The 22,167-nt window shown below is 39.8% G+C and overlaps 1 protein-coding gene across 1 annotated transcript in view; it reads right to left on the bottom strand.

The window, feature by feature from the left end:
• The window catches only part of LOC109560364 (cytosolic beta-glucosidase), a 134,794-nt gene extending 112,959 nt beyond the window's left edge, over window positions 1-21,835 (bottom strand). The window contains 1 exon segment of the mRNA XM_019962517.2: window positions 21,609-21,835. Coding sequence (XP_019818076.2) covers window positions 21,609-21,666 — 58 coding nt within the window. The 5' untranslated portion in view covers window positions 21,667-21,835.
• Window positions 21,836-22,167: the final 332 nt, after the last annotated feature.

The following is a 22,167-nucleotide window of genomic DNA, read 5'->3' as shown; positions in this document are numbered from 1 at the left end:
AGTGCCCTACATTCAAACCACTGTTGCCCAGAAGAAACACCCTTTGCAAGACTTAAATAAACCCTTTAACTCTTACCTGCCTCTGATGCATGAAAATTACAAAAAGCACTGTGTCTTTATCCGTGGTTTCCTAGTGACATCAAGGGAGACATAAAATACCCCAAGATGCCTCCACTCCTTGGAATTCTGGCTGAATTCCAGAAGCAAATCAACCCAAGAATTGTACAAACACTCATTTGATTTTCATTATTTTCTTATCAACCGTGAGTTAAAGGGTTTCATTGTACAACATAACTAATCAAAATAATGGGCTCCTTAAATCTATTCCATGAATTGGGCCAGGTAAATCAATTCTGCTTGTCAGTTAAATTCAAATGTCTTATTTCAATGAATTCCATTTTGATTTATGTTTTAAGAATACCTATATAAACCTGGCATTCATGAAAATGGGCTATAGGTATCCTTTTTTAACTAGTGAAAAAAAAGTCACAAGCTTCAGAGTCAGCTGCATCTTTTTTCACCATATTAACAAATATTTATGAATCGTACAATGCTGTACATACTGGGACATGACTCTGGGGTTTCAATCCTAGTTCCCGTTTCCCAGGAGAAGAGAGAAGAGCTGGGGGTACGTAGACTTGGAGAGCTTAACCCAAAGAGAGGTAGATCACATCCAGATAGTACCATCTAAAGAATACCAAGCCCACAAATACATGAGGCAAGAATTCCTGACAACCTGTCTAAATAGGAACATGGGTTTATTATTTTTTGTCTACATTTTTTTTAAAAAATTATCAAATTCCCACATAATAATTTACCCTGGACAATTCAATTTCTTTGAATCTGTGAGGACAAAGATCTTTAAAAAGCAATTGATTATATAGGAAATGTGCAAAATGTCTGGCATGGTGACAAATAACAGTTATTTTAAAAAGGCATCTATTATTATTATTATCATTCCCATCCTAGGAAGCTCTTTCTACAGGTGATTTTTATGTTTTCAAATATCTCATTAAACTTGCAAAGGTATATTTAGATCCATGCAATATATTCAGATGCATTCAATGACAGACTATGTCATAAGCTAACTCTGCTATGGTTTCTGTCTTTTAGAAAAATGCTGTTCAGAGTCAATGTATCATAGAAATTAAAAGCCCAGCTTGAGGTGTGATTGAGTTATAGTCCATTGCCTGAGATGAGTAAAACCATTCATCCCCCACAGACAGGTCTATACTTGGTACTGGTGAGTCTTACTAAATCTTTATGTGATCTAAGTTTTGTTATACTTGAAATGGTTAATTAGGAAAGGCAGGGGAGTCTGAAATGTCACAGCAAGTTCCTTTTGGCCCACTGTCACGTTTCATGAATTCTTGTGCTGAACCCATTTGGATTAAGCAGTGACCCAATCCAAACAAATTGCTTCTGTGCCTCTTATCTCCTATTACCTATTTATGTCCCAATACATCTGCATTTCGTAGCTCAGTAAGATCCATTAAGTCCTTGGGCAGTGTTTACGGCTAATTTTTTTTTTATTATTTCTTTGAGGCTCAAATTTATCACAATAAAGTGATAGAAATCTACAGTGCAGACAGTGAGTACAACACTTTTTAAAAGAAAGGAAAGAAAAGAAGTATAAGATATGCAATTTCAGTCTGGGAATTCTCAGAGCAACTCTGTGGGTGAGAGACAATCATTTCTTGTAGGTTTTAGGTAAAGATATAATTTACCTTTATTTGCAGACACAAAATTCTAAGAAAACATTACTTGCTGTCAATTCCTCTGGCTTTAAAAATATTTATGAGATTGAAATAGTTACCTGGAGACAGACATTTCATTTCAATGTCAAAGGTCAGGCACATTGGCTAACACCCCAGATAATATTGATGTACTTTCAAAATTTAAAATAATGTTTATACCATTTACTTATTCATTCATATATAGAGCACCCATCCTGAAGTATCTGGGACACTGAACAAGGTTTACATAAATCTGACTGTTTTTTCCTCTGGGCCATTTGGCTCAGTCTGGTAGAGCATAAATATTCAATAATACTTTACAATGACAAAGCATCTTTTATGCAAACATCTCTAAGCACATTATTCACCAATATTACAATCTCCTTTTTAACCTACTGGTAAAGTCACAGAAACTAATTGACTTTCTTCAAGGTCCCACCAGAAATTGTTTATTTTATACAGTCCAGGTATCGTGTTCCTACCTATAACTAAAAGGAAAAAAAAAAACAACACATTTTTTAGATGCTTAAGCTGATGACCTACACTAAATATTTCTAAATTGAATATATTAGGCAAAAACATCCTCCTTAAAGATGTTAAATGTTGTGATGCATCCAAGTGAATTTTATAACTTTTCTTCCAATTTGCCCAAGGCCAGTTACCATTTTCAGAGCCCCAAGAATGACCTATTTTAATTGAATCCTGTTACAAACACTTAAACTTTAACTCTTTAATCAAATCAGTTTTCTAAACAGAAATAAAGTTGGAGCACAAAAATAAAACTTTTCCTGCAAAGATCCAGTTGAAGTAATAACATAACTGTACCAAAATAGTCAAGCGAAGTAAAAAGGTGGGAATTACTGTGAGATCTGGGCAAATCTCAGAGTTCAGGTTACCCGAGCAAAAGGAAATAATTTAAATTCTTTTTTACTTCTTCTCCCAAATGTTAAGTAATGCATGCTAAATATTAAAAATAAAATACCCCAAAAGTGGGAAAATTTCTTTTTAATCAATCACCACTGTGACTGCCATAAGAACACATTTTACAAACCCCTAACTTCAGGGAGTATATGTGACTGAGGACTGAGCTCTGAAATCCATCATCTGTGCTGGAATTGGCACTGAGGCACTCTTCCCCAGGTTGGTCCCAGCCAGTGATGAGCATGGAAAGGCTATAACAAAAATCCTGGATTTAGAAGATGTGGGAGGGCGTCCCTGGATGCTCAGAGGTAAAGAATCCACCTGCAATGCAGGAGACACAAGTTCCATCCCTGGGTTAGGAAGATCCCCTGGAGGAGGGCATGGCAACCCACTCCAGTATTCTCACCTGGAGAATCCCCATGGACAGAGGAGCCTGTCTGGCTACAGTCCAAAGGGTCGCAAAGAGTTGGACACAACTAAAGTGACTTAGCACGTGTGCACAGAAGATGCGGGAATCTTCTGACAGGCGACTTTGGATCTAGGACTCCCAAAGATCCTGGTGAACTTTCTTTGAACTGCACTTATGTTTAAGTGATTCACACACTCTTCCTTTCTTTCTTCCCTTACTCCTTCACTCCTGCATCCCAGACTCTCTGGGCTCCCACTCCAGTTTCTCTCGTGGGCATTTCCCCTAATCAATTTCTTGCATGTTCAGTACCATCCTGGCATCTGCTTCTTGGAGGACCCAGACTAACCCATCATCTGATGGTGATGATAATGATGATGGTGATGATGGTGGTGGTAGTCACGATGGTAGTGAAGATGATGATGACAATTATCAACATTTAGTGCGCCATTTTAAAAATATCAGGTCCTGTGCCCAAGAAATTGCCTAAATTATTTCATGTACTACTCCCAATAACCTCCAAAACATAGATATTATTCACCTGAGGGAAGTAAGTCTTAAAAAGGTTAAATAACAAAGACCACATTTCTTAAGAAAATTAAATTTGAACTCTTGTTTTTCCTAAGCTAGTGGAGTATAGAAGCACTGTTTCCAGTAACTACTACATTATATTACTTCTCTGTATTAAAATTTTACAGTATAATCTTCCAGTCCTCTTCTGGATAGTTATTACACAGTTATAATTATACTCAAAATAATAAATGTAAGAAGTTACATTTTTTTAATAAGAAATTGAATTTCCACTTGAACTTTCTGATTAGCCTAAAATTTTCACTGTTCATCTGTTTCACTGGGTTACATAGACCTGATCCAATTATTCAAATACTGTTAACATATTCACATATTTTCCATATTTGTATTACATATATGTAGAACCACTGTATCAACTCTGTGCGGTGGAGGCATTTTCCCCAAGTTATGAAAACTAAGGTCAAGCAAACAAGCCAAAATCAAGTAATTTAGACAACCAAGACTGTTAGAACATCCAAAATAACAATACCCAGTCACCAACTTCAGAATTTATTGACACTATTAAATAGACCACTTTAAATAACAAACCGATAGGCTTTTTCTAAAGAAAACAGTTGGTACAATAAAATGTACTTAAGAGGATTTATATCCCATAAGTGTCTTACTAAGAAGAGAGACCAGCCTGGAACTTGTTGCAGGTTGCCAATTCCAGAACAGAACTTTCCAATGGCGGTAGATGCCACCTGGAATAATTTGAGGTTCCTTTGACTCATAACCTAATTGAATTTCCTCAAGGTCTCCTAGGAATCACTGGGTCAGTCTTCAGTCTTGGCAGATTTCCACTAATACCTCAAAATAACTCCCTTCATACTGAGTATTCTGGAGTTTGCATGTGAAAGAATGATTACAGTTGCTATAAATAGTTTCTACTGTATGCCAGTTGGCAGCATAAAGTGGTGTTTCATCAGTAACCTTCCAAAAGGGTCTTCTTAAATAGATATGCATTTTAATAAGGAAAGCACACTTGTCTTGCAAATAGAATTTTAAGACAAGTCATCAAGATTTCACTCTGACAAATTTTCAAGAATTCACTGCCCAACTAGATTGTCTCTCCCAAAGACCCTCTTACATAAAGGAAAGCCACTGCTACCCCTCACTGACTCTGTAGTTCATCTTACCATTAAAGTTCCACTTCTACCAGAATTTGGATGCAGTCTGGACTATAATTGCAATGCAATGTCCATGACAACTGCCTCAATTTCGTAGAAACTGGAAAGACTCTCTTTGTTTCTCCAACCCAGCACAAACCTTTAGCTCTGCCTCTTAAATGGGCAAGAAACTGAATCCCTGAATGTCTTCATGGACTCACAAATCTACCACTTTTGCAACTCCTTCCTGGAATGTTAGAACTTAGAATGTTCACACACACACACACACACACACACACCCTCATCTGTTCCTTAAAACCCTGCGTTGTCGTCACTGTTGGGCAGGCTCCAAGTTCCATGCTGCCTTTTGCTGCTTTGTTTCTTGTGGGCTTTATCACATCATGTTCTCCCTCAGTCACAAATGAGTTTCAAATGAGTTTCATGACAACGATCATGTAATCCATCATCCAGCCTCTATAAAATAAGGAATGCACACTGATGTTTTAAAGGCCCTGTTCCCTGGCGAGGAGTCTGGAGTTGCCAAGTGGGGAAGAAGCAGTAAAGAAAGGAACACTGGGTGGATAGGCATACATTTTCCCTCTCTTCCCTTCAACCAGAGATGCTCTATCTGGATCTGTTTTATTAAAGTTCTAAGTTAGATTTTCCTTGAAAACTGAGTTCTGCTGCATTAAAAACTGTTATAAAATCACTCGTCTAGACGACGCCTCAAATTCTTTCTAATCGTTCTCATCTTTTGGAAGAATGCCACATCCTTGTGGGCTCTTTTGAATCTTTTGATTCTTTTACATCACTTAATCCAGACTTTGCAACCTGCTCATTTTCTGTTTCCCTCTATAACTCTATCTCAAGGATTCTCTTCTTTTATGACTTAACTATCAGCTACACACTGATAACTACCAGCAAATCCCATCCAAAATGGAGATATGAATTTCCAGTCACTTCCTAGACATTTCCATTTAAATACCTTAAGGAAATTTCAACCCCAAATTGAATCTATCAAATTATATATCTACCAAGCAAATTCCAATCCCTCTCCTTCTCCAGTGTATTGTATTTCTATTCATAGAATCATCAGCCAGGAAGTTACCTAAACTGTTATCACAAGAGTCACCTTAGTCTTCCTTCTATTTCCTTCACATCATACATTATATTCATGGGCTCCCCTGGTAGCTCAGTTGGTAAAGAATCCGCCTGCAATGCAGGAGACCACAGTTCAATTCCTGGGTCAGGAAGATCTGCTGGAGAAAGGATAGTCTACCCACTCCAGTATTCTTGGGCTTTCCTTGTGGCTCAGTTTGTGAAGAATCACCTACAATGTGGGAGACCTGGATTCGATCCCTGGGTTGGGAAGATCCCCAGAGAAGGGAAAGGCTACCCACCTCAGTATTCTGGCCTGGAGAATTCCATGGACTGTATAGCTCATGGGGTCACAAAGAGTCAGACATGACTGAGTGACTTTCACTACATTATGTTCACAAATATTTCCTTTTGGTTCTCTCTCAATGATACCTCTTTCTGGTTTTTTCTCCATTTTTTCCCCTCTACCTAAATTCGGGCCTTTGATACCATCTTCCTCATCTATTGCAATAGCCGAATAACTGTTCCTTTGCTTCCATGTCTTCTTCCTTCAGCTCCTCCTCCACTCTGATGTCAAAACTCTTCTAGTATATGGACTTGACTGTAGCACTTCCTGTGCTTAATATTTTGTGGGTCCCAAGAACCAGAGCACAAGATAATGACACCAACTCCCTAGCTTGGAGCCTTATATGCATCATGACAAGGCCCTACCTACCTCTCTGGCTTGAGGTCCTACCATTTACCCTGTCTTCAGAAAACATAGCCGATGGCAGAATTTCTCGAATTATCAGCAACCATCCACAACACAACCACACAGAGCATTTATTTTTAAAAAACATAAATTCCTGGGCCCCATCTATAAATATCACTATTAAATAATCTGGTATAGGCCCCCAAATCTTGAAACAAGAACTCCAGGTGATGCTGGTACATTCTAAAGCATTAGCATTTTGTTTCTTCTGCTTTCGAGTTGTCACATGCTGTCATAGTCACGTGTTTGCCTCTACTTCACTAGAATCTTGGATTCAGATGATCGTTCTACTGACCTTTTAAACCTCCAGACTCTAGTACCCACAGTAAATAAATATCTAGGAAGAACTATGCAGTCGTAATTCAAATAAATATTCATTCAGTTTACTTTAATTACTAATTCATCCCCAGGAACCCTCCAAGTACAACCTGGAGATAGACCTCTTTGGGATCTTCTTGCCTAATTTCTCTACAACCAAGAGAAAAATCATCATCTAAGTCAGTCATATTGTAGGCTTAGTATAGTTGTAGCTGATCTTTCTTTGAGCCACACAGCATGTACTAGCATGCCCCTAGAGGATGTCTGGCCCAGCTGTATAGTTTCTATGCAGAGAACTCTTCTGTTTCCCCTTCATCTAATCAGTTGAGCCACAAGAGTGTATTGTGTGCCTATATTCGACAGGCTCTTGCCACCACAAAGAATCAGAGGATTGGTGGGGGCGGGGTGGGGAGTGGGCGGGGAGATCTATATACTAGTTACAAATTTTCTATGCAGTAAACATGGTTTATATGTACATTGTAAATTTAGCCAACTAATTTGTTGAAATAATTCCAATGAATTGGAACTGCTAGGGCTAAGAATATCCAAAATTTATAGTTTGGGTCCAAACCAGATTTTCCCCTATTACATAAGTAGGACTTCATAAATCTTGTTCCCTAGTGTTTAAGTGGGTATATTTCCTAAAACTGTACAAATGTTAGATTTTTAATCTTTGGTAATATGATATTACAAAGAAATTGCTTTTCTTCTTTTATTGTTCAGCTCAGTCATTTTTATACATGCTTAACCCTTACGAGTCACTTGTGTTATTTCATGTCTTCTGTTGTGTTTTGTTTTGTTTTTTTTCATTCCCCTTGGTATAACAATGTCTTTGTTACTAGTTTCTAAGAATTCATTTATGGCTAAGGATGTTAACTGTTTGTCATGCAATGCAAATGAAATACTGTATTTTATTGTCAGTAATTTACTATGGTGTTTTGTATTTTGCTTGTATATTTTTTTTTATTTAAAATTTATTTATTGAATTGGAGGCTAGTTACTTTACAATATTGTATTGGTTTTGCCATACATCAACATGAATCCACCATGGGTGTACACGTGTTCCGCATCCTGAACCCCCCTCCCACCTCCCTCCCTGCTTGTATATTAAAATATAATCATGTTGTTTTTTTTTTTTTTTTAAAGAATGAGAGGATACAGCACCTCCCTCCCCATGTCTTGCTCTTCACACAAACACAATAGACAGTGACCAAAGGCCCTTTGTAATATTTCACTCTGTGAAAGAGCCTTAGTCTCTTATGCTCTGGTGCAGAATGGCTGCTGTGCATTCCTAACCAGAGCCTGCCACCCAAACCTGGATAATAATTTGTAAGATATATGAAGGAATGGACCATCAAGAGAAAATGTTGCTCTTTCAAAGATCCCCCAGTATGCATCTGTATGATGGACTACAATAACTCCAAAGGAAGATTATTGTCTTTAGAGTAAATAATGCACTTTTTTCCCCAAGTCTCAAAGCCTGCATTTAAATGATTATTCATGGGTGTTATGGGAGTCTTTAAGCCTTAGGTTGGCAATGCCCAACATAAAAATGGGTCATGTTTCAAAAAACATCTTTATGAGTCACCTGCCCAGAAACTCACCATTGCTTCCTACATTATGTTCCAAATTCCCAGGTCAATCTATTTATCTCATTACACACCTGAAGGGCATTCAGTGACACCAATCCCTATTTACAACATCGTTCCTTTGCGAACATGTCCTCTAAATTCCCAGTCAAGTGACATGTAAATACATTTCTCTCTGCATGCAGACATGCATGGGGAAAGATGAAAGGATGAAAATGAGAAGCAAATGAGATCAGATATTTCCAGAAAACAGAATCCTGTTAATCTTACACAAACATTCATGAAATGCCTTTCTCCACATGGTTACTGCTCATTAGGGACAAAGAATTATAGCCTCCACTTTCAAGAGAGAGCTTTTCAGAATCTGAAGTAACTCCCACCCACTCCTTGCTACATTGAAACATAAACAGGGTTATAAGAGAATCTGACATTGAATATGAAACCATCCAAACTCTTGCCTATATTTTCAATTTTTCCCCTAACTCCATTAAGTACCTATTATGATTAGTATACATTTTAAACTGGTGCATCATAGGAAATAGTCTCCTATTTTGAATCAACTTAAAGCCAAATATATCAACATTTACTGTTTCAAAATATAAAATAGACTCTTTTTGATTAAAAAAAGGAGAAGAAAATCTAGCTTGGTTTTTTTTCTATTATTAAAATGTAAAGGATTTTAAAAATCTCATTTATTTTGTCAATTGGTTCTGCTTAGCACTCTTCAGCCCAGTCCACTCTCAATTATCCATGCTAAGGAAGGAGGATCAGTGGCCTGGATAATCTAAAACAGCAGACAATTTTAAAAGCCCTTGCACTTGGCCTAGGCATACTTTACAATCAAACTCTGATTATCCACACTAATGAAAGGAAGAGCAGGCACCTTGAGAAAGATCCAAAGCCAATACAGATCTGCTCAAAACAACCAAACAAAACAAAACACAGATCTGCTCAGCTCAAGGCAGCATCCCACACAGCAAAGGAGAAGGTAAATAACAGGGCTGCAACTGCTCCCTTGCCATCTGAAACACCAGCACTCAGTGTAACAGCCATGTTAATATCGTATCAGTCCATATCAATATTTCTCATGATATTGCATGCATGCTAAGTTGCTTCAGTCATGTCTGACTTTTTGCGACCCTTTGGACTGTTGCCCACCAGGCTCTTCTGTCCATGGGATCCTCCAGGCAAGAATACTGGAGTGGGTTGTCATGTTCCCCTCCAGGGGATCTTCCCCACCCAGGGATGGAACCCGCATCTCCTGCAGCTTCTGCATTGCAGGTGGCTTCTTTACAGCTGAGCCACTGGAGAAGCCCCTCTCATGATATTAAAAATTCTTAAAAGCATGGAGTTATGTCCAAATGCTCAGGGAAAAAGACATTATCCATGTCGTTCCAAAGAATTAATACAATAGATTGTTATAGGTACTAAAAACTTCTTTGGGAGGCTTCCTTTGCCATATGCCATTCCCAGCTCCTTACTGTCTCTACCAAGCTCCCATAATATACTCAGATGAGTAGCATAAAGGATGAAGGCGAAAGAGGCAGTATGCTGCAGTAGGAAAGGAGACCCAGGCTGGAAGTTAAGAAGCCTGGATCTTTGTCCTCTGTTGGTCTCTGCACATGCCAGAAGTCAGGTATGCATTCAAGCAGAGGGAACAGTGCGTGCAACAGTACGTGAAGGTCATGGCACATTTAAAGAATTACTTGTGCTTCATTTTGGTCAAAGAATAAGATACAAATGAAAAGGAAACAAGAGATGAAACTGGGGATGTAGTCAGAGGTAAAATTACAAACAGTTTTGGTTTTTTTTAATGCCATGCACGGATTCAGAAATAGTTCTATAGAAGGCAAGAAGACAATTAAATAATTGTTAAATTTTATTGAACACATGCAGTTTGCCCAGTGCAAATGTAAACAGCTGATGTTCATAAACATATTTACAACAACCAAGACAGATATCCCTACTATTCCCATTTTACACATGAGGAAATGAGGTACAAAGCTTAGTTGTCTCCAAAGATCACACAACTGGTAAGAGGTGAAGTTAGAGTCCAAACTTGGTCTGTTTGATTTCAGAGCTCACGCTATCTCTCAAGAAATGGAGGGATTCCCCTGGAGGTCCAGTGGTTAAGACTCTACACTTCCAATGCAGGGGGCTCAGGTTTGATCCCTGGTTGGGGAATTAAGATCCTATATGCTTCACAGGGCAACCAAAAAGTAAAAACTAAAAACTGAGGACCACTTAGCTTCTCTTACAAAAAAAAAAAAAAATCATTAAAAAAAAAAGAAATGGAATGAAGTGGTCAGAATTTTAAAAGACCATGCTAGAAGCAGGGTGTTAGAGAGATTGGAGGAAAGTGGAGGGAGGCAAGAAGAATTTAAGACAAAAGATGGTGAGTTCTGGAACTAAAAGAAAGGAAGCAGTAAAGGGGAAGACGGGTGTAACCAGGGGGTTTAAAAGAGATAGAACAACAAAAAAAATAAATAAAGAAGGGTAAGAGGCACAGTCTAGCATGAGTCCCATGTTTCTGTCTCAGACACTATGTGATGACCCAATAATTCTTGAAGAATCACTTAAGCTTTGCACCAGTGAACTTACCTGGAAAGCAACCCCTGCCAGATGGGCAGGCCCAAGAAAGAACAGTCTTTTTTTCAGTATGATGCTGGCACACATTTATCCAAATAAACAAATGTCCCAGCTTAACTGATGAATTTGGTGGTGACAAATTAATTTATGTACAGATATGTAGGACACGATACAGAACTCTACTCCAAACAGGAGATGTAGCATATTTACTGAGATACAGCAAATTTTCTCTTAGCTTCAAAGACGCATATTGACTCACATTTGTTTTGTTTTCTTTTTTTGTTTCTTTTTATTTTTAATTAGGGGATAATTACAATATTGTGATGGTTTCTGCAATACAAGCAGCTCATGCAGTTCAACAGCAGAAAAACAAACAACCCAATCAAAAAGTGGGCAGAAGACCTAAATAGACATTCCTCCAAAGAAGACATGCAGATGGCTCATAAACACATGAAAAGATGTTCAACATCACTCATTATTAGAGAAATGCACATCAAAACCACAATGAGGTATCATCTCACACCAGTCAGATTGGCCACCATCAAAAAGTATACAAACAGTAAATGCTGAAGAAGGTGTGGAGAAAAGGTTACCCTCTGGCACTGTTGGTGGGAATGCAAATTGATATAGCCACTATGGAGAACAATATGGAGATTCCTGAAAAAATTAGGAATAAAACTACAATATGATCCGGCAAACCCACTATTGGGTATATACCCTGAGGAAACCATAATTGAAAAAGATATACATATCACATTTGCTTTATATGCAACATTCATGTGTATAGAAAGAGAGGAGAGAAAAAGAGGCAAATGTGTTATACTCTATCAGGATATTTTTAAGTATCTTACAGAAACCAAAACCATGTATAGAACGTTCCTATTAGGATGAACAAAAGTAGATGAGTGTATGAAAATCTGTGAATGTAAACAAAGAGATTGAAGTACGTACTCAAAATTTGAAGACACTTCTCTGGCTGATTTTTTATTTGTTTGCTTGTTTGTATATTTTAAATACTCTACAATTATTTTGTAGTAATTCCATCATAAAGATAAAAATGCTTTTTCCTAAACATATGTGATAAGCATTCATTCGGTATCAAGAACTTTGCTGATAGAAAAGAATACATAAGTAGGCAGACTGTTATCAGCAAATACCTGACATGTACCAACAGCAATGGCAGAGGATACCTTTCATCACTGCCCATGAAGCCAACTTGTTACCAGGAAACTTGGTACATGGAGAATGTGTGTCCAGAATCAAGGGATGTAAGAAAAAATGAAAAGTACAAATGGCTTAGAGCAGCTGACCCCAGAGGCGGGCACTCTTCTTGGGCATAGCACCTATCCTCCACTATGGCTTTCCTCACCTCTCTCAATATTTCACTTTCTCTCATTGTCTGAAATGCCATCAATTCCATGTTATCTCATCCTCTTCCTAAAAAGCATAAGACTAGAAAATTTCCAGAGCCTGGATGTGTTAGTGATAGAGAGGAGGAGGAGAAGGGTAAGAAGAAGATGGGGGAATTCATTTGCTAAACTTTGAATAACGCTGTATGGTTTATAGGACACTTTTGTTCTATAAATGCATGTTAATAAGGACTTCCAGTTTAAGATGGGGAGTGGAATGGACATATTTAATTCCTCTCCCTCTCACAACCCCACTGAAATGGCAACCAATTAAAAAAAAAAATCCATGACATAACTGAAAACCAAAAAAGCCCCTAAAGAATGCCACATTGACTAAAGAATGTGTGGAAAACAAAGTAACTAGAATGGAATTGTCTGAGAAACTAAAGCAAAGGATTACAACACACACAGACACACACACACACACAGACACACACACACGACGGCTGGTAAGGATTAAGAGGGGTTGCCCTAGAGAATCTACGGGTCAGCCACTGCAGAGAGCAGAACAGACTCAGAGCAATCATCAGAGTAATTAACTAAAGGATTACCTAACGTGCTGCCGGCCTGACTGGTTCCTCACCCACCCTTCAAACAGAGCAGTTGGTACTGCCTTCCCCCCACCTCGAAGTTACAAGATATGCTTAATAAAAGTGAGATATGTGACAGGAAAAGATTGCTATCAAGGGTACTGAGACAGTCCAGAAAGGCAGAATAAACTCTAGAACTAAATATGAACTTGAAGGGTAGTACAGATGGGAAACAAAAGTCAAAAGTGAACAATCAGGCAGAGAAAGATGAATATGGTATGATCTCACAGTGGAATCTAAGGAAACAGAAAAAAACAAACTCATAGAGGAAAAATAATCAGATTCATATCCTCCAGACATGGGGGGTGAGGGAAAGAGAAATTGGATTAAAGTGGTCAGAAGGTACAAACTTTTGGTTATAAGATAAATTAGTACTGAGAAGGTAATGTACAACATGATGACTAGAGTAAACTTTGTTGTATGCCATATTTGAAAATTGCTAAGAGAGTAGATCCTAGAAATTTGCATCAAAACTTTTAAGCTTTTTTTTCTTATTGTGGTAATCAGTTGACAATATATGTAAGTCAAGTCATTAAGCTGTACCCTTTAAACTTATACAGTGCTGTATGACAATTATACCTGAGTTAAACTGATAAAAAAGAAAGACTTGATAAAAACACTTTTAAAAGGCAAACAAAAACATTCTTTTTTAAAGTCCTCATTATCTGGCCATTATTGAGATCTAAACGTTGGCTTCCTTCCCTCACACACATAGTCCTTTATAACTAGACTGACCGTTAATGGGTCCCACTCACTTACACAGAATCCTGCTTCTTACAGGGTCAGGACTGTTTCAGTTGAACAAAACCACTTAACTTCAAAGGAAGCCTAACTCAGTTACTCCTATCAATGTATTCTTTCATTCAAAATCATAAATGGGTATTCCAGGATCACCAACCACTTGACAAAGACAAATAGCATGAAAGATGAGGACCCAAATAAACAAATAACCCAAAGATTTCAAAATGATACAAAAAAGGGGAAAAAAGACAATTTTTAAACTAGCATTCTTAAAAAGATTTAAAGAATGATTACATCCAAAAAATAAAACATGACTTCCTGGAAATTAGACAATCAAAGAATAAGAATGTGTTCCTAAAATTTTAAAATATGATTGCTGTAATTAAATACTTCATAGATACGTTGAAAGATAGAATGTACAAATCTAATGCCCAAATTAGTAATCTGAAAGAAAAAGTTGGGGAAATCAACCCAGATTCAGAGAAGCACACAATGTAAGAAAAAGGTCTCCAAATCTTACCCAATGAAATTTAATTTAAAAAGAGAGAGAGAAATGAGCATATGGGATTTTGCAGGTGAAAAATCTGAGGCTTGGAGAAATTAAGAGAATTAACTCTCCAGTAGTTCACAAATAGTCTGATATGGTCTTCATATGTCCCACTCATACACCTAAAGCTAAAATTCAATCAATACATGAAATTGTGGCCTCAGTGGTTGATTACAGCTGGTACCCACTCTGACTAGTTAAGTGAGTGCCAGGCTAGTCAAGTCAGTTGTTGACAGCTGGCCTTTACTCTTAATGGTCAATGAAGATGCTACCAGTAGTCTGTCCCATACCAGTGGCTGATGGTTGGAATTTCCTCTCAGTAGTCAATGTAGGTGCAAGTCCAGTTTATGCCAATTTTTTGTAAAAAACTGTAAGTTAGCATCTGATTGGTCAGTGTATCAGCTGATGAATACCTGAACACCATCCCGGCCAAAGCCCATACTCGTTTGATGATACCTACATAATTTCATGGTACAATCAAAAATGGGGGCAACTACTGAGTTTTTGTGGATCTCAAATTTTAAACTGGGGGAAAAAATAAGCGTGGTTTCTCTCACCTCAACTTCAAGGTATGAGAAATTTCATGGATAAATTCTTACCTCTCCTCCTCCTTTTTATAAATGTCCATGCTTTTAAGTCTGCTTCCACTCCCTTCTTAGATGGGTTCATACCAAGGGAAGACCAGTTTGGTGAACATTGTACCAGAAGACTACCAAGGGTAGCCAAAAGATCAAATCCCCAGCTGAAATGTTTGCGCCAAGGAGTTTAGTAGAAATTAGGAAGCCAGATACACAGCCAAAACTGGTTGAGTGGAGGAAGCAAACAGGAAGTGGTCTAAAGAAATATGGGGCCTCTGCTGACATCTACAGCAGGTAGAAAAAATGGGCATCTAGCTCAGTTTGTATAGTTGAACTCAGTTTTTAAAAGGTACAGAGAAGAAACAGCCTGGATAGAATCACTATAGGCCCTCCCTGGTGGCCCAGTGTTTAAGAATTCCAGGAAACATGGGTTTGATTCCTGCCCCGGGAAGATCCCACAGGCCTGGGAACAACTAAGCTGGTGCATCGAAACTACTGAGCCCCCACTCCAAAGCCCGAGAGCTGCAACTGCTGAGTCCGTGTGTTGCTTGTGCCGTAGAGCCCGTGCTCTGCAACAAGAGAAGTCACCGCAATGAAAAGGCCACGCACTGCAAACTAGAGAGTAGCCCCGCTCAGCTCACTGTAACTAGAGAAAGCCTGCTCACAGCAGTGAGACCCAGAGCAGCCAAAAATTGATTAATTGAAAAAAAAAAAAAATCACTTAAAACTGGACCTAAAACCAAAGAATTTGTTCATTCTCCCACTTTTGTAAGCACAAAAGAACCCCAAGTTTCTCAACTACAGGAGTTCACCTTTGATACACCAAGGCAAATAGAAGGCCAAATTTTGAGGCCAGCCTCAATATCTGCCAACATAAAGTCAAAGTCCAAGTTAAATCACAGTCCAAACATTACACTGATATCCAGGGCATCATGGAGGGTTGGTAATCATATTCATAAAACTGAGGGCTTCACCTCCTTATAAACCACAAACTTGGATTCCACCAGGACACCTTAGTGGAGTAGTTTTAGACTTTACTCAGGACCCATAGGATTTTTGCAGAGTACATTCACCCCTTTAGAGCCTTCCCTGAAATTACTGGGAGTTACAAGCTCATAAGAGCTGTAGAATCAGGTCTTAAAAGTTACTTTCATAGACCCTCGTGGCTTACCTAGGAAGTAAACAATGGCACTGAGCTATCTGCTGTTTTGTGCCTCATGTTCCCTGCAGCCAGAAACACAGGCAAAGAGTTTCATAAAGGGTTAAAAATCATGGGGGTTGTTTTGTGCTTTAAAATATTGCATGAGATTCACTTCTGTACAAATGATGATCATCTTCATTTTCTTCCCTGCCTCTTTGTCTAACAAATACATTTTTACAGGTTTTACAGTGTTCTTTACAACTCACCTAAAACACATAATTTTCCTCCTGCTTATATCACTTGTTAATTATTTATTTATTAGATTTATATGATGCTTTTCTCCAAAAAGCTCTAGGTACCATGAAGCCAACTCGGGTATAATAAACATTCAGTTCAGTTCAGTTCAGTCGCTCAGTCGTGTCCGACTCTTTGCAACCCCATGAATCGCAGCACGCCAGGCCTCCCTGTCCATCACCAACTCCCGGAGTTCACCCAGACTCACATCCATCAAGTCAGTGATGCCGTCCAGCCATCTCATCCTCTGCCGTCCCCTTCTTCTCCTGTTCCCAATCCCTCCCAGCATCCAAGTCTTTTCCAATGAGTCAACTCTTCACATGAGGTGGCCAAAGTACTGTAGTTTCAGCTTTAGCATCATTCCTTCCAAAGAAATCACAGGGCTTATCTCCTTCAGAATGGACTGGTTGGATCTCCTTACAGTCCAAGGGACTCTCAAGACTCTTCTCCAACACCACAGTTCAAAAGCATCAATTCTTTGGCGCTCAGCCTTCTTCACAGTCCAACTCTCACATCCATGCACGACCACAGGAAAAACCATAGCCTTGACTAGACGAACCTTTGTTGGCAAAGTAATGTCTCTGCTTTTGAATATGCTATCTAGGTTGGTCATAACTTTCCTTCCAAGGAGTAAGCGTCTTTTAATTTCATGGCTGCAGTCACCATCTGCAGTGATTTTGGAGCCCCAAAAAATAAAGTCTGACACTGTTTCCACTGTTTCCCCATCTATTTCCCATGAAGTGATGCGTCCGGATGCCATGATCTTTGTTTTCTGAATGTTGAGCTTTAAGCCAACTTTTTCACTCTCCACTTTCACTTTCATCAAGAGGCTTTTGAGTTCCTCTTCACTTTCTGCCATAAGGGTGGTGTCATCTGCATATCTGAGGTTATTGATATTTCTCCTGGCAATCTTGATTCCAGCTTGTGTTTCTTCCAGTCCAGCGTTTCTCATGATGTACTATGCATAGAAGTTAAATAAGCAGGGTAAGAATATACAGCCTTGATGTACTCCTTTTCCTATTTGGAACCAGTCTGTTGTTCCATGTTGTTAATGTTTAATAAACATTAAACTCTTCTTAAAAACCATAGCCAAGGAAGTGGCCAACATGAAGGTGAAAGAGACATGGAGAAGGACAGAAAGAAGGAAGAGCCATAGGTCTGGTGAAATACACAAGCAAACAGTACGTTAGGAAGCCCAGTGACTGAAAGGCCTATTTTGCCCTTTCTGGTTACTCTACTTACAAAGACCCTGACATTGACTTTCATTCCAAGTAACAGGCAAAATATCACTATTTCTGTGTAGGGGTGGGCATGGATCTGTAGAGGATGGCGGGGGCCATGGAGTATGATAGCTATCTCTCCAGACTCAGGAGAGGGTGTCTGAAAACAAAGATACCTACACAGACAATGTGCTTTGAAAATCAATATAAAAAGACACATTATGATGTTTTAGAATAAATAACCAAGCTAGATTTTTTTTTTTTTACAGTTGCTGCTCAGTCCTCAGTTCTGCTAAATGTCCATGACTTCCAAAAACTGTGAACTTTCAGAGGCTAGGGAAGCTCAAAAGTTCAAAGATTATCAAAATTAGAAAGTGACAAGGTGACTTCAGCTTTTAAATTCCAGGCCACATTGATCTAACAAAGCTATGTGTTGACATCCTGCACGTGTTATCCCTACAGTGGTGGAAGGGGTAGCTAAACAGTAACTCTCCCAGTAACTGGACAAGAATGAGCAAGAACAGAGTGTATTCTTATTTAGGGTCCAAAGAAGAAAGGACCATTCCCAGTAAATGGAGCAGATGACGTAGTAGGACAGAATCAAACGAGGAGAAAGAATAACATTCATCATCATTACTAGTAGTAATAGTATAGTAGTGCTATTTTTATTTAGTGGATACTATGCACCAGGCATTCTTGTGCTCCAATCATATATGCAGACCTCTTTAATTCTCAGAACAAAGCTACAGGGTGGGTATGACCATTTTCTTAATTTTACAAATAAGGAACCTGAGACTTAAATTATTTGTCCAAAGTCACTCAGCTAGCAAGTGCTCAAGCTAGGACTCAAACCCAGCATAAAACAATAGGTAAGAAAAGAAAGTCAGTCAGACAGTTCAGTCACTCAGTCCAGTCACTCAGTCATGCCCGACTCTTTGCAACCCCATGAATCGCAGCACGCCAGGCCTCCCAGTCCATCACCAACTCCCGGAGTTTACTCAAACTCATGTCCATTGAGTCAGTGATGCCAGCCAGTCATCTCATCCTCTGTCGTCCCCTTCTCCTCCTGCCCTCAATCTTCCCCAGCATCAGGGTCTTTTTCAAACGAGTCAGCTCTTTGCATCAGGTGGCCAAAGTATTGGAGTTTCAGCTTCAACATCAGTCCTTCCAATCAACACCCAGAACTGATCTCTTTTAGGATGGACTGGTTGGATCTCCTTGCAGTCCAAGGGACTCTCAAGACTCTTCTCCAACACCACAGTTCAAAAGCATCAATTCTTCGGCACTCAGCTTTCTTTATAGTCCAACTCTCACATCCATACATGACTACTGGAAAAACCATAGCCTTGACTAGATGGACCTTTGTTGACAAAGTAATATCTCTGCTTTTTAATATGCTATCTAGGTTGGTCATAACTTTCCTTCCAAGGAGTAAGTGTCTTTTAATTTCATGGCTGCAATCACCATCTGCAGTGATTTTGGAGCCCAGAAAAATAAAGTCAGCCACTGTTTCCACTGTTTCCCCATCTATTTGCCATGAGGTGATGGGTCTGGATGCCATGATCTTAGTTTTCTGAACATTGAGCTTTAAGCCAACTTTTGCACTCTCCTCTTTCACTTTCATCAAGAGGCTCTTTAGTTCTTTCTCACTCTCTGCCATACGGGTGGTGTCATTGGCATATCTGAGGTTATTTTTTGTTGTTGTATTTTTATTTTATTTTTTTGAATAAATTATTCTTTTTTTATTTTATTTTTTAACTTTACAGGAGAATGGCATTGAAACATATATCTGAGGTTATTGATATTTCTCCCGGCAATCTTGATTCCAGCTTGTGCTTCTTCCAGCCCAGCGTTTCTCATGATGTACTCTGCATATAAGTTAAATAAGCAGGGTGACAATATACAGCCTTGACATACTCGTTTTCCTATTTGGAACCAGTCTGTTGTTCCATGTCCAGTTCTAACTGTTGCTTCCTGACCTGCATACAGGTTTCTCAAGAGGCAGGTCACCATTAACAGTATGAAAAGAAAAGAAAGCAGACATATAAAAGGCATCTGTGTATTGACAGAAAGAGAAGGGAAGATCAGTTTCCCTTTTGAAAGCTGTTATTAGACAGTGAACAGCATAATAGCGGGCTAGGGATCATAAATAAAGAGCTTACAGTAAGGCAGCAGCAAGCCAGGTGTAGACAGAAGAGGTCTGGCCATGCGGAAGCCCTGTGAAGAGAGAAGCTCAGAACGAAGCCGTATGCTTACCCCCGGCTCCTGAAAGAGCAGTATCTGGAGCTGGGAACTGAAACCCACTGTGTTGTCTTAGATAACTGATTGCACATTTCAGCCAAGTTTACTGTAGAGTTCTAAAGTGAGTCATTCTCAGTAATCCCTTTGTGACTGACCCCCATCTAAATGTAAGTACCATTCAGGGATCACTTGCTAATCATTCAGCATTTAACATAAATAATTGTATTTAAACCTCACAGCAACAATATAAGGCTGATGGTACCATCATTATCTCCATTTACATGAGAAGGCACAGAGAAGTTGAGTACTTGCCCAAAGTCACACAGAGTTAGGAAAAGGTAGAGACAGACCACAGGTCCAGGGAGTCTGTCTCCACAGCCTGATTTCCTAGTCTCCATGCTATGCTCCTTCTAGAACCTGATTCTGTTCACTTCATTCCAGCACTCTGCAACCCCCTCTCAGCTCTGTCCGACCTCTCTTCTGAGAAGGAAGCTAGCCAACGTGATAGCTCTCATTTTTACTCCTAGAGGGTCATCCCTGTCAAGTCACCCATGCTGACCAAGTGGAGATTATCTGGGAAAAGATGAAGACGGTACTAGAGAGAGAGAGAAAAGTGATGTGGGATCTTGCTTAACTGGACATTCCCAGACCTTTTGAGCACGCCTTGTATCAGAGCATGAAAGTATGAAAGTATTGGTTGCTCAGTCGTGTCCTACTCTTTGCGACCCCATGCACTGCAGCCCCGCCAGGCTCCTCTGTCCATGGGATTCTTCAGGCAAGAATAGTGGAGTCAGTTGCCATGCCCTCCTCCAGGGGATCTTCCCAACCCAGGGATCGAAGCCAGGTCTCCCACATTGCACGCTCATTCTTTACCATCTGAGCCAGCAGAGCATATGTGTATCAAAACACAGAGTCTCCATGGAAGATGGCTTCTACCTGGCAGTTCCATGGAGGCAAATGGAGACCAACTTCATTCTGGATCCTCTTTAACCTCTCACAGTTGCTTCTCTTTACTTCTCAGCCACTGAGGAAATGGGGGGCGCCTTGTGCTCAATAGAAATAGAACAGGGCACCTCTCCCAACTGAAAAACATCCCTTAATGATGTCTCTTGAAATCTTTGAAGGTACTTAGTCAATATTTTCCAACCAACAGGAGCAACTATTTTTAGGGAGGTTATGGCCAATGTGTTCAAGAAACAAATGATGAAAGCAACTCGTTCAATGTACACTGATGTCTCAGATAAGCTGACACTGACCAAAAATACAACTGTTGCTGGGTCTTCAGCCCGTCACCACCACTACCCTTGTGCCTAAGGAAAGGGACATGGGAAGCGAGCCTCTTCTATGGGAAAAGGGGTCGTTTCCTTTATACAATTATGGGTTCTTCCGTGCTATTCTGGGGCTTCCCAGGTGGCGCTAGTGGTAAGAACCCGCCTGCCAATGCAGGAGGCCTACGAGACGCAGGTTCGATTCCTGAGTCAGAAAGATCATCTGGAGGAGGACATAGCAACCCACTCCAGTATTCTTGCCTGGAGAGTCCCCATGGACAGAGGAGCCTGGCGGGCTAGAGTCCATGGGGTCGCACAGAATCGGACATGACTGAAGCAACTTAGCACGCAGGCACAGTGCTTTCCCTTCTTCTTCTTCTTCTTCTTTTTTTTTTTTTTTTGCCTCCTTATCCCCACATTCTTCCGCAGACATACAGAATCTATGAGAAGGCATCCAGCCCAGCCCTAGAGAGGGCAAGGAGTTTCTCCTACCTTCCACTTGATAAGCTGAGGTGGCTGCCCCCCATCCAAATCCTGCAGGGAAAGCCATATGTTTCAGAGACAGCCGACCCGGACACTCGGGCAACGGAGAGGCACCTTTCAGGCAGAGTCCCGCAGTTGCGCAAACACTAAGTGAACTCTCATCCTGACTGAAGTCTCGGATCGTGAGCGAATATGCAAACAAGGGAGCCTGATTAAACGACTTTGCTTGAATGGCCACAGCCTTGATAGGAAGCCAAATCACTGTGTTAAGGGGGAGTGTCTATAGTTTCTTCTCTAGACACTCCCTGATTCTTAACAGAGTTGGGCCAGCCTGGGCACAGACCTAGTCCCTGCTTTGGCAGGGTACCCGTCCTTCTAATCTTTTCCCTTTTAATGAAATATATGGACATTGCTTTTAAAAGTCACGTAAACCCTTGTGGCTCAGCTGGTAAAGAATCTGCCTGCAATGCAAGAGACCTGGGTTTGATCCCTGGGTTGGGAAGATCCCCTGGAGAAGGGAAAGGCTACCCACTCCAGTATTCTGGCCTAGAGAATTCCATCGACTGCA

Source organism: Bos indicus, chromosome 6 (assembly GCF_029378745.1).
Source record: "Bos indicus isolate NIAB-ARS_2022 breed Sahiwal x Tharparkar chromosome 6, NIAB-ARS_B.indTharparkar_mat_pri_1.0, whole genome shotgun sequence".
NCBI classification, from domain to species: domain Eukaryota; kingdom Metazoa; phylum Chordata; class Mammalia; order Artiodactyla; family Bovidae; genus Bos; species Bos indicus.
This window is presented reverse-complemented; position numbering and strand designations above follow the sequence as displayed.